At 48.6% G+C, this 13,045-nt stretch overlaps 1 protein-coding gene across 1 annotated transcript in view; it reads right to left on the reverse strand.

Annotated features, from left to right (window-relative positions):
- Nucleotides 1–13,045, reverse strand: part of SEL1L3 (SEL1L family member 3) — a gene marked incomplete in the record, with an annotated part of 122,634 nt that overhangs the window by 33,916 nt on the left and 75,673 nt on the right. The window contains 2 exon segments of the mRNA XM_014590294.2: nt 1,822–1,962; nt 4,734–4,853. Of these exon segments, the coding sequence (XP_014445780.1) occupies nt 1,822–1,962; nt 4,734–4,853 (261 nt within the window).

Raw genomic sequence — 13,045 nt, forward strand, 5'->3', positions numbered from 1 at the left:
CCCAAGAAATCTTGTCACTTTCAGAGTCACCGACTGACATCTCTTCCTCTCCCTAGACTGAGAGTTAATAATGTCTAATGCATGCCATTATCTTCTCCTCAGTTTGGATGACGACCAGGCTCTACCCCCGTGGACAGGCACCACCCCCTGTCCTCTGCCTTCCCCTCCAGTGTACGAGTCCCAGGGACAGAATGTCACTCCTACCCCCAGATGCCCCTGCTCCATCTAGCAAAGCTTGGCACGGTGTCAGCCCCAAATGGATGTTTATTGAATCAATACATGAATGCTCTGGCACATGGCTAAGATTCAAACAATTTCTATGTTGACTTAATAACTAGAAAGAGAAGGTCCAAGCTCTCTGTTTGGAAACCATAACAACCAATGGGTTTTCAGGCTTTGATAAGGTTTAGAGGGTTAGAAATGTAGCCGAAGTCACGGCTGTTAATCAGAGAGTGGTCACAGCTGTGGTTCTGGAGACGGGACTGGCCGTGTGAATTCATGTCCCTGTTTGAAGACACTTGCTATTTGGAGGCAGCTGTTTTCTTTGGGCAAAAATTTAGGGCCCAAAAATGTCCTTCCCAGAGCCAAAGCCTGTTACTTTTCTAAGATCAGTGAATCTATGCCTCTGTGTCCGGGGGTGACAAGGACAGACAATGAGGCCAGACTGTCCAGATATCAGGGCCAGGTCTGAAATGTCCCAGCTGGGCAGGGTACAAAACCTTTCTGTGCCTCTGCTTATATATATATTTAGTTGTCAGAAAAGTCATGACACATTTTTGCATAGAGAAACATAGAAAAGGGGTCCAGCAGGTGACATGGTGGTTAAGGCACTGAACTCCCACATGGTCGATCGCAGTTTGAGTCCCTGATCCAGCGACTTGAAACTCACACCAAGTATGTGTGTGTGCATGCCTAAAATCCCAAGAGGACAATGGAGGAGAAGGGATTACGATGTGGCCATCTCCCTGTGGGGCGGGGTGGGTGTGAGTTCTCACTTTCTGTCTCTCTGTCTCTCCAGTGAGTGCATGCACCCTATAGCAAAAATCTCTCAAAAAAGAAAAAGAAAGAGAAAAACAGAAAAAATACATCCTGACTTTTCTGACAACCCAATATATATAGCAATCATAACACATGAAGGTCCCTACCTCATATGCTGGTTGTGAGGATGAAATATGCAAATACACAGGAAGCAGGTGACATTCAGCCAATCAGTGTGAACTAATACTATTTTGTACAGGACACACGGTGTTTTACAGTTTGCAAACCCCATTGGCTCTGCTCTCTCATTCAGTCTGCAGTCATTACCATTATCCCACGAGATCTGGAGACGCCAAGGATGTTTGTGATGGTTGCAGAGGTGGGACTTTAACAAGCCTCTTCCCAACCCTTTCCACTACTTTCCTGTTGGCTTAAAACCAAGATCTTTGTTTTCATCAGCAGGACCGTTGGGATCCAGCCCAAACACATACTTAGTCGAAGCTGTAATTCAATAAGAACTCTGCCTCGTGGCAAGCCTGGAGCATCTTTGGGGGCTGGTGGTCTTGCATAATCCATAAAATACAGGCCTCTCCCTCAGAGGCCATGGTTCTTGCAAGGGCAGGGAATCCAGATGCCAAAAGTAAGATTAATGTTTGATAACGAGACCAGGGAGCTGCTTTGACTCTGCCTTTTTAGCCAGTATTCTTTCCAATCCAGTCTTACAGAAGCATACACTAAGTTTCTTCAATTACAGATGCCTTGTTTACCTGCACGCCCACAGGAAACTGCTCAGGAAGTCTGATAAGAAGTGCACAATTTCAGCCCAAATGAAGTGATTCTTACCTTGAATAGCACAATGGCATAGTCGTATATTAGCGCGGGATCCTCGGTCTCCAGGGCTCCCTTGGCGTACCACTCGATGGCAGCTTCGGGATTCTTCGCCACACCTTGCTGCCCCCAGAACAGCATCTGGGCCAATCGTTGCTTAAAGACAATAGCGATTTAGAACGATGACTTTCCTGTGTGATGCTTAATACAAGACTTGGAGAGGTGGGAGGATAAACCTAGATTAAAATGTTTTCTGTTGAGAATCCAGCATTAGCTAGACACATTTTATCTTCCAACCGAGTGCCAGAGCCCTGAAGGTGGATTTGTGCAAATACGAGCTCTTAACACATGCAGGAAATGGTGCACGTGTGTGTGTGTGTGTGTGTGAGTGTGAGTGTGTGTGTGTGTGTGTGTGAGTGTGAGTGTGTGTGTGTGTGTGTGTGAGTGTGAGTGTGTGTGTGTGTGTGTGTGAGTGTGAGTGTGTGTGTGTGTGTGTGTGAGTGTGAGTGTGTGTGTGTGTGTGTGTGAGTGTGAGTGTGTGTGTGTGTGTGTGTGAGTGTGAGTGTGTGTGTGTGTGTGTGTGAGTGTGAGTGTGTGTGTGTGTGTGTGTGAGTGTGAGTGTGTGTGTGTGTGTGTGTGAGTGTGAGTGTGTGTGTGTGTGTGTGTGAGTGTGAGTGTGTGTGTGTGTGTGTGTGAGTGTGAGTGTGTGTGTGTGTGTGTGTGAGTGTGAGTGTGTGTGTGTGTGTGTGTGAGTGTGAGTGTGTGTGTGTGTGTGTGTGAGTGTGAGTGTGTGTGTGTGTGTGTGTGAGTGTGAGTGTGTGTGTGTGTGTGTGTGAGTGTGTGTGTGTGTGTGTGTTTGCTGCACCCAGACCCGGAGCTGGATGGAATGCAGAACTTGGTCAGCAATCACAACTCTCCTTCCTCAAACGCCCACTCCTTTGGGAGGCATTGCAAGTCTTTTTGGCTCAGACATCACATCACTTAGGCTCCTAACTCTCTATTGCATTTATTCCTCTCACATGATTTGTCTCCACAGCTAGTCTTGAGCTCTTGGGAGGTCAGAACTTTAAGGAGTTATTTGTCTATGCCCCCATACACTCGGCCTCCGCCCACAGAGCTAAAGATGCTCCTAGAAGCTATTCAAATGAGCACTTGCTAATGAAGGAAGGAAGACCAGCACCATCATTAGGAAAGTTAATGCCAGCTCTGAGACCCTGGAAGCAGCTCGAGCAATGTCAATTGTAGAACTACAGGAATTCCTTCCTGGACTGAAGACAGCAGGCTGGGGACAGATGGCCAAGAAAAGAACCAGGTCAATGATGGCTAACATTCTGGCCCCCGGTGGATCACTTTCTGTCTCTCTTATCTCCCTCTCGTCCCTTCCCTAGCAAATCCTTACAACTTGTGGCAAGGCATCTCCTGCAACGCCAGGAAGGTCTCTGCGGAAGGGTAGGAGAGGTGTTACGAAAACCCCTGAACTGTTTGCTTTGCCCATGCCTTTGAGTCTTTTCTTTTTTCTTTTCCTTTCCTATCTCTGGTCTTCCACCTACTTCCAGCCTAGGGGCCCCTCCTGACACAGCTGTGCTCAGCGGGAGCACTTCGGCCATAGCTAAATCCACCCTTAGGGAAGGAGGCTTCCTCCTGGTGTAAACGGTCTTCACAGGCTCCCATCAAGGGCTTTCTCCACAGTGAAGTCAAAGCAAGGAATGAGATAGAGGAAGTTCCCCAGCCTTTGCCCTTTCCTGGACCTCTTACAAGTCCATTGAAAAGACAAGGATGTTCAAGAAACCAAAAGACTCATCCTTTTGTTCTCACACACCATAAATAATGTTCTACTGTCCTCCTAGCTGAACTCATGGCCCCTTTCTCTATGCCCACCTAACTTCTCCTGTACCCCACGATGTTTCTCCTTTTTCTTTTTCCCCCCTTTTGTAGGTTTTGCTATAGGATGTGTGCACTTGCCAGAGACAGAGACAGAGAGAGGGAAAGTGAGAAATCACCACCCAGGGGAGATGGCCACACTGCAATCTCTTCTCCATTCTCCTCTCAGGATTTCAGGCACATACTCACACACGTCCAGTGTGATTTTCAAGCTGCTGGTCTCGAACTTAAAATGTGGTTGGCCATGTGGGAGTCCAGCGCCTCAACCGCAACACCATCTGCTGGCTCTGCTTCTTGTCTTTCTGTCTGGTGTGTGCACCAAAGTATCTGATGGTAGTCTGTAGGTGTGCTCAAAAATAGGCAGACTCTCTCTTCTGGGTGGTGGTAGAACTATATCATGGTCCTCTTAAAGTCTACAGGGGCCACGTGATGTGCTTTGGCCAATGAAATATTAGAGGCAATTTCTGAGCAGAAGCATTAAGAATGCCCTTGACTGTGGCACTGCCAGGATAGTTCTGGAAGCACTAGCAGCTGTCAGCTTGGATTCCTGAATCTGAGAGCAGAGGCCCCTGCCAACCCCACTGGATGTATTTATTGCATCATCAGGAAAGTCATGATGCATTTTTGCACAGAAGTATACATCATGACTTTTCAGACAACCTAATATAATGTGAGAATAAACAAATCAGTATTGTTTAAAGTCACTAGGTTTGGGATGTTTTGTTCACAGCATGAGCGGGTCTCTCATGGCTGACAGAATCTCCAAGGCAATAGGTGACTTTTTTTTTTTTTTTTTTGCTAGAGGGTGCATGCACTTACCAGAGAGAGACAGAAAGAGAAAGGGAGAGGAAGCTCCTTGCATAGTGGATGGTCGTGCTGCAATCCCTTCTCCCTTCTCCTTTCAGGATTTTGGGCACGCATGTACACGTGCATGGCATGTCTCTCAAGCTTCTGGATCTGGGATTTGAACTGGGCAGTCGATCAAGTGAGATCCAGCTGCCTTAACCTCCATACCACGGCCTGGCTTGAATGGACTGCGTTTTTACCTGCGCTGCTGCATTGCCTCGGGTAGCTTCATGTTTCAGCCACATGAAGACATCTCCATCTTCTTTGGTCTGAACCTTGAGAATTTCATCATCTTTCAATCTAATTGCTTCGACATAAGCCTAAAAACAGACAGAAGGAAAAGATGGAGAGAGGGAATAGTCAAATGATATGGGCACACAAAAGACTGGGTGTTCTTTTTTTAAGATTGATTCAAGTCCAGTGATTATTATTATTATTATTATATTATTTAATTTGACCAGAGAAAGAAAGGGACAGAGAGAAAGCAAGCTGCCAGGTCAGGGACTAGAACCACAGTCGGCCATGTGGGAGTCCAGTGCCTTAACCACCTGCTGGCCACCATTGGCATTCTTAAGTCAGCAATTGTTCCAACCAAACCTCTATGAATCATTGCCATATGAAATGCGCCTGCAATGCTAGGAGATCCAGTTCTTTTTAAACGCATGTACTGCACCCCACATAGCGAAATGGTATTTGTTCCTATCAAACCGTGGGCCTTGGGAGGCCAGAATGTGTCCCCCTGCACCTCTGTGTCCTGGCTGTTCAGAGGTCCACTCCGTGCTCCTAATTTCAGAGCGGCATAGCACACACAGGGCATCAAAAGGTAAGTCAGTATTTTCTGGGTATCACCTTACGTTTCATTCCCAAGTATTACTATCCTGCATGACTAACCCTTTTATTTCACAGACGCAGCTTCAAATATCTTTTGGCTATTTCCAAAAATTAAATCTACTCTGAAAAGAAGAGGGCCTGTCAACTCTGGGGTATGAGAACGAACATGCCAGAGGCTCCAGAGATGAACCCGAAGGGAAAGTTCACAAAATGTTTGCAATTTGCACACGGCCTCCAGATATCTGACTCCTTTGAAGAAAATCAGATTCATTTTTGATGTAGAAATTTGGGTTGTTTATTAACAATCTGGTCCCGTTGTTTCACGGGCTCCCTCCTGCATTACGAAGTCGACCCAACGGTGCCATGAGGGCCTATCAGAGAGTTTTCCACACGCAGCGCATGCCACAGGCAGATGGCAGAAAAATTGGATCTGAGCTGGTTTGGGAAAGGAGCCTCTGAGAGCAAGAAGCCAGGCCTGATTTCCCTTCTGACCCTCTTTGTTCGTCAGCGTTGGGGCTCAGAAAATGATTCCCCAAAGCATGGCACTTGGGCACGCTGAGCGCTTTGAACCGAAGGAGAAGCAGGGTCTCTGACCTTCTCGCATCTCCTTCCTTTTCTTCCTCTTTCAGCTCATTAAATGCAGAGCGAGGCTTGCTCTGAATTGCCTTTATCTGCCTGCAGACCGAATCCTCTAGAAAGAGTTTGAATTCCTAGACCCCTTCCCTAGGAATTACATCACGGACTCCCGGCACAGGAAGGGAGTCTGAAGGTTGACACCTGCCCAGGTGGGCTCTGAGCCAGCTCTCACCTGCTCTTCAGGCCCATTCCTTCTCTCCCCCAGATGGCTCCTCGCCCCCACCCCGTCCCTCTCCCCTGTGAAGAGAGAATATAAACTCGGAAATTTCACTGGGTTTTTGGGTACTCACTCTCTTTCTTATGATGACCTGTGCACGCAATAAAATGCTAAGTGTCCTGTTAATCTGTCTACCGTCTGTTCACGTAGACTCAAATGATGGAACTTAGAGAGTGAAGGGAAAAGCCCTGTACTCCTACATTAGTCAAGGAAAGTACTCAGGGCCAGCAGGTGGTGTCAAGGTTAAGGAACAGGATTCCACATGGTGTACTTTATAGTTCAAGTCTCGGGCCTGGCAACTTGAGAATCACACCAGGCACATGTGCATGCATGCCCCAAATCCTGAGAGGAGAGTGGAAGAGAAGGGACTGCAGCATGGCCCTCTCCCCCAGGGGGAGATTTCTCACTCCCATCCCTCCCTCCTCCGCAGTCTCTGGTGAGCACATGCAAATTAAAAGAATAAAGAAAAGTACTCAGAATCAGCACTTCGTCTGAAGCCCCATTCCTTAGAGTGTCTCTCAGCTGCCTCCTCTATTGGGGTACGTGGGGCCAGGGGTACCTTTCAGAGGCACTAGGGGGCTGAGACTTGGGGGGTATGTGAGGGTTGGAACCCCTTTGGTATTCATCCCCGTGGATGTCTAAGCTTGGGAGGCCGCCAAGCTAGCAGCAACAAGTAGGATGACAAGGCTGCTACCTTGTATTGAACCCAGCTGCACTGCACGCTGGGAGTTTAACAAATGGTTTTAATTTAATCTGCAAAATAAAGCTGAGACCTGGGTATCGTAAACCCCCCCACTCCAATTTATAGGCACAGAAACTGAGGTTCAGAAAGTGAAACCATGAACTCAAGGTCTCATGGAACTACCTGGTCCTGGAAGCCAGGCTGGCTTGAGTCTCAAGACCCTTCTGTGCTCCCACTGGATACCACCCCTTAGTGAGAAGCCCCTGGGCACAAGCCACTCTATCCAACTTACTCTTTGCCAAGTGCATGGCCAAGCGTACGGAGGTGCCCAAGAACAGGGGTGCCTGGGAACATCGCTTCTCAAACTCCAGGGGACACCCTGTCTCTCGTGATAAGCCCGGAACGGGGCTGGAGCTCCAGCTCCCGGAAAAAGGAGTCAGCTGGAGGTTTTTATTCACCTGGAGAGTTTTGAGTCTTTGGATTTAAGTTGTTTTTCTTCTTCTTTTTATTTCGTTTCTTCCTGCTTCTCCTTGTCGTGGGACTTGAATAGAAGACCTAACACACGAAGACCCAGCTCTTACCCTGCAGGGATTTGTAGCTTAAGTCTTCCTGCCCTGCTGGCCCTGATAATGGCTCATAATAACCTTCCGGTATGGTGTGCCAGGCTCCGTTCTGATGGCTTTACCCGGATTGACTCGTCTGATCTTCCCGACCTGGTAAGGCAGTATTCCCCACTTCACGGATGCGGAAACTGAGGCCAAGAGTAACCTGTCCGAGGCCGTGTATTTCCTGGGTTGTCGGGAAAGTCAAGAGACATTTTTGCATAGAAAAGCAGAAAAATATGTCATGACTTATGACCCAATAGGTTTTTGCGATAAGGAGTGAAATTTAAGCTGGCTGGTTGTGGGCCCCACATGCCTCACCTCACCTTCCTACCCTGAGCAGGACTTGTGTACCTGGGAGGAAGCAAATGGGGACTCTGTTATTGTCTCCCCACACAATCAACTCCAGCTGACAGTGCCAAGGGAGGTGGTGTTGGCAGAGACCACATTTTTAGGGGACTGTGCGTAACTGTACAGAACGAACACGGTTGTCTTCCTTGTCCTTATTTCTGACACAGGAAGTTGTCCCTAGTGACCCTCCCCAACTCCTCGGATGTGACAGGGAGCTGTCCAGCAGTCAAGAGACATTTTTGCATAGAAAAGCAGAAAAATATGTCATGACTTTTCTGATGACCCAATAGGTTTTTGCGATAAGGAGTGAAATTTAAGCTGGCTGGTTGTGGGCCCCACATGCCTCACCTAGCCTTCCTACCCTGAGCAGGACTTGTGTACCTGGGAGGAAGCAAATGGGGACTCTGTTATTGTCTCCCCACACAATCAACTCCAGCTGACAGTGCCAAGGGAGGTGGTGTTGGCAGAGACCACATTTTTAGGGGACTGTGCGTAACTGTACAGAACGAACACGGTTGTCTTCCTTGTCCTTATTTCTGACACAGGAAGTTGTCCCTAGTGACCCTCCCCAACTCCTCGGATGTGACAGGGAGCTGTCCAGCAGGTGGGGCCCTTAGGAGTACAGCCTTTCATCTGTGACTGAGCGGGCTTCAGTACGGACTCACTGCTAACTCCTCGCGGGCTCTAGCGAGTTATTTTATTTATCCGAGACTCAGTTTCTGTAACCATAAAATGGAACTCACTTAAATCTTTAAAAACATGTTTTTGGGACCAGCAGTTAGCATAATGGCTATGTCGCTGAGCTCCCACGTAGTCGACCGCGGTTCGAGTCCCGGACCCAGTGGCTTAAACTCACGCCGGGCGCGTGTGCGTGCGTGCCCACGATCCTGAGAGGAGAGTGGAGGAGAAGGGATTGCAGCATGGCCATACACCCTGGGGGGGGGTGATTTCTCGCTTTCTATCTCTCTGTCTCTGTCTGGCGAGCGTATGCGCCCTACAGCAAAAACTTCTCAAAAAAAAAAGTTTTTGTAATTATTTCTCCAGAGGAGGAGGAGGAGAAGGAGAAAAAGACAGAGACATCCCCAACAGGGCTGCACACTGCAGTCTACCCCCAGCCTCAGCCAGTCAGGATCCCAGGCAGGTGATCACATAGCCAGCAGGAACAGGGAGACCTCGGGATGCAAACCCAGGCCCTTCCAAAGTGATGGCAGTGTCGTGGGGCAGCGCATCACTGCCGTGGCACCATGGCTGGCCCATAAATGGACCTGACCATGGCAACTGCTATATCAAAATTTGAGCACACAGCCTACTGGCCGTTGTTCTTAGAGCCCGAACAGTTACAAAGACCCAGGTTCAAACCTAAGCTCCACTACTACTTGCTGCGTGCCTGTGCACAAGTTCTTTAGTGTCTCTGCGTCTCCTCTGTAAAATGGCGATAATATTTGTTCTCGTCTCTGCGTCTCAGTTGCCTCCTCTGTAAAATGGCGATAATATTTGTTCTGACCTCACAGGGCTGCATGAAGGCTAGCAGAGATTAAAAAGCTTAGCACAGGGAACCAACAGTTAGCGTAATGGCTATGTCGTTGGACTCCCACGTAGTCAACCGCGGTTCATGTCCTGGACCCGGTGGCTTAAAACTCACGCCGGGCACGTGTGCGTGCGTGCCCAAGATCCCGAGAGGAGAATGGAGGAGAAGGGATTGCGGCGTGATCATCCCCTCTGGGGGGTGATTTCTCGCTTTCTGTCTCTCTGTCTCTCTCTGTCTGGCGAGCACACGCGCCCTATAGTGAAAACCTCTCCAAAAAAAAAAAAAAAGCTTAGCACAATGCCCGGCACGAGGCGTTCTCTCAGCACAGCGGTGCCCCCGTGTTCAAGGCAGGTATGTTCCAAGACCCCCAGTGGATGCCTGAAACCACAGAGAAGACCAAACCCACACATGTGTTTTCCTGCACATGCAATACATATAATAAAGTTTAATTTAGAAATCAGGCACAGCAAGAGACTAACGACCCTGGTAATAAAGCACGACAATGATAATAATATACCGTAAGGGAAGGTGTATGAATGTGGGACCAGCAGGTGGCGTGGTGGCTAAGGGTGCTGGACTCCCACGTGGCCGACCACGATTTGAGTCCAGGACCTGGTGGCTTACTTTCTCCCTTTCTCTCTCTCTCTTTCTCTCTCTTATTCTGTCCCTCTCTTTCAAATCAATAAATACATAAAGTTAAATAAAACAATTCAAAAAAAAAGAGAAAGTTACATGAAGGTGATCCCTCTCTCTTGCAAAATATCTTATGGTCTGTACTAGGTAATTTCAGACTGCAGTTGACTGCTGGTAATGAACTGGGGAAAGGAAACAGTGAATCAGAGGGAACTTCTGCAGGGGGCCAGCAGATGGCGTGCGGGTTAAGGTGCTGGATCCCAGCAGCTCGGAAAATACGCCGACTCTGCATTTGATAGAAAGTGGTCGGATGTGGAAACCTACTGCTGAGTGAAGCAAGCCAGGCTATGAAAGAAAGATACTGTATGTCTCCATTTACTATATACTGACCGTCCGCACTCCGTGGAAGAGACTGGAAGATTGGAGGACATAGAAGCAGTGAAGATAGTAATGGACACCGGAGACAGTGGGGAAGAAGAGTGGGAGGGGGAAGAATATAGAGAAGGAAATTAGGGAGAAAAATAGACAGGTGAGTCATTGTGGGACACAGTACTGGTTTATTACCTGTGGATGATGACGTGCACAGTGTCTCAACTGGACTGGTCTGAGGTGTATTTCACGCTGGGTAAATTCTCTTTGCAAGCCAAATGATGTGTAGTGATCAAATGTATAAAAGAATAATAATAATAAAGTAAAAATTAAAAGAAAAATGTGCTGAGCACATGTGCTTGCCTGTTCTCTGAGAGGAGAATGGAGGAGAGGGGATTGTGGCATGGCCATCCCCCCGGAGGGGGAAGGGGAATTCTCACTTTCCCTCTCTTTCTGTCTCTCTCTGGAGAGCGCACAGGCCCTATAGCAAAAACCTAAAAAAGAAAGAAAGAATGGACTACTATAAATGGTGACCCAACATCTTTAGGGCCTGGGTTCATTCTAAAGTGCAGGACAGAACACTCACCCTCTCACTTCGTGCAGCTCAAAGCCTTACGATGTAGAGATGAAGCGTTAGCGAAGAACATGGTCAGCTGTGGAAAGTGGAGGGAACAGGCTTAGGCAGGGAGCGTCAGACAGGACATTTTGGAGAGCCGGTCCTCCAGGCTAGGCTCTGCTTAGCACATGGCGTGTGGGTTCTTGTACCTGTGCTGTTACAGTCATGTGGGACAGTCACTGTGGTGCCATTGTACAGGTGCAAAACCAAGATGCAGAGGTGAGAGGAATTATCCAAGAGTTCACCCTCAGAGAGCAGCAGAACTTGGATCAGAACCCAGGCAAATGTGGATCTCGGACCTCACCATACTCCTGCCACACCGGGCAGGGGGTTGCACCCCGACAGTTTGGAGCATCATGGCTAGCACCACAGCAGAGTCGCATGCCCGAGGCCTTGTGTGAGAGCTGACCGTCTGCAAAGACATCTGATGACGGAATGACCCTTAACAACAGCAGCCTTCGGGCCCAGCTGTGGTGGCCCCATGGGAGTGTAAAGCTCTGCCATGCTGGAGACCACGTGGAAGATCAGAGCTCGACTCCCGAGCTGACCCGTACACCAGGTGTGTGTGCACGTGCCAGTGATCCTGGCTAGCTGGAGGCAGGGAATCGCAGTGTGTGACCTGGTAGAGTGTGCCTAGCACTGTCTGTCTGTCTGTCTCTCACATGCATGAAATAAATGAACAAACATAAAAGGGACAGTCTTGGTGGCTCATTAAAACATGTTATGACCAGGCCAAGAAGCTGTGTCTTGAGAGGCTGCAGTAGTGGGACTGGGGGGGGCAGTGAATCAGAGGGAACTTCTGCAGGGGGCCAGCAGATGGCGTGCGGGTTAAGGTGCTGGATCCCAGCAGCTCGGAAAATACGCCGACTCTGCATTTGATAGAAAGTGGTCGAATGTGGAAACCTACTGCTGAGTGAAGCAAGCCAGGCTATGAAAGAAAGATACTGTATGTCTCCATTTACTATATACTGACCGTCCGCACTCCGTGGAAGAGACTGGAAGATTGGAGGACATAGAAGCAGTGAAGATAGTAATGGACACCGGAGACAGTGGGGAAGAAGAGTGGGAGGGGGAAGAATATAGAGAAGGAAATTAGGGAGAAAAATAGACAGGTGAGTCATTGTGGGACACAGTACTGGTTTATTACCTGTGGATGATGACGTGCACAGTGTCTCAACTGGACTGGTCTGAGGTGTATTTCACGCTGGGTAAATTCTCTTTGCAAGCCAAATGATGTGTAGTGATCAAATGTATAAAAGAATAATAATAATAAAGTAAAAATTAAAAGAAAAATGTGCTGAGCACATGTGCTTGCCTGTTCTCTGAGAGGAGAATGGAGGAGAGGGGATTGTGGCATGGCCATCCCCCCGGAGGGGGAAGGTGATTTCTCACTTTCCCTCTCTTTCTGTCTCTCTCTGGAGAGCGCACAGGCCCTATAGCAAAAACCTAAAAAAGAAAGAAAGAATGGACTACTATAAATGGTGACCCAACATCTTTAGGGCCTGGGTTCATTCTAAAGTGCAGGACAGAACACTCACCCTCTCACTTCGTGCAGCTCAAAGCCTTACGATGTAGAGATGAAGCGTTAGCGAAGAACATGGTCAGCTGTGGAAAGTGGAGGGAACAGGCTTAGGCAGGGAGCGTCAGACAGGACATTTTGGAGAGCCGGTCCTCCAGGCTAGGCTCTGCTTAGCACATGGCGTGTGGGTTCTTGTACCTGTGCTGTTACAGTCATGTGGGACAGTCACTGTGGTGCCATTGTACAGGTGCAAAACCAAGATGCAGAGGTGAGAGGAATTATCCAAGAGTTCACCCTCAGAGAGCAGCAGAACTTGGATCAGAACCCAGGCAAATGTGGATCTCGGACCTCACCATACTCCTGCCACACCGGGCAGGGGGTTGCACCCCGACAGTTTGGAGCATCATGCCTAGCACCACAGCAGAGTCGCATGCCCGAGGCCTTGTGTGAGAGCTGACCGTCTGCAAAGACATCTGATGACGGAATGACCCTTAACAACAGCAGCCTTCGGGCCCAGCTGTGGTGAGA

Source organism: Tupaia chinensis, unplaced genomic scaffold (assembly GCF_000334495.1).
Source record: "Tupaia chinensis unplaced genomic scaffold, TupChi_1.0 Scaffold000426_1, whole genome shotgun sequence".
In the NCBI taxonomy this organism is placed as follows: Eukaryota; Metazoa; Chordata; class Mammalia; order Scandentia; family Tupaiidae; genus Tupaia; species Tupaia belangeri.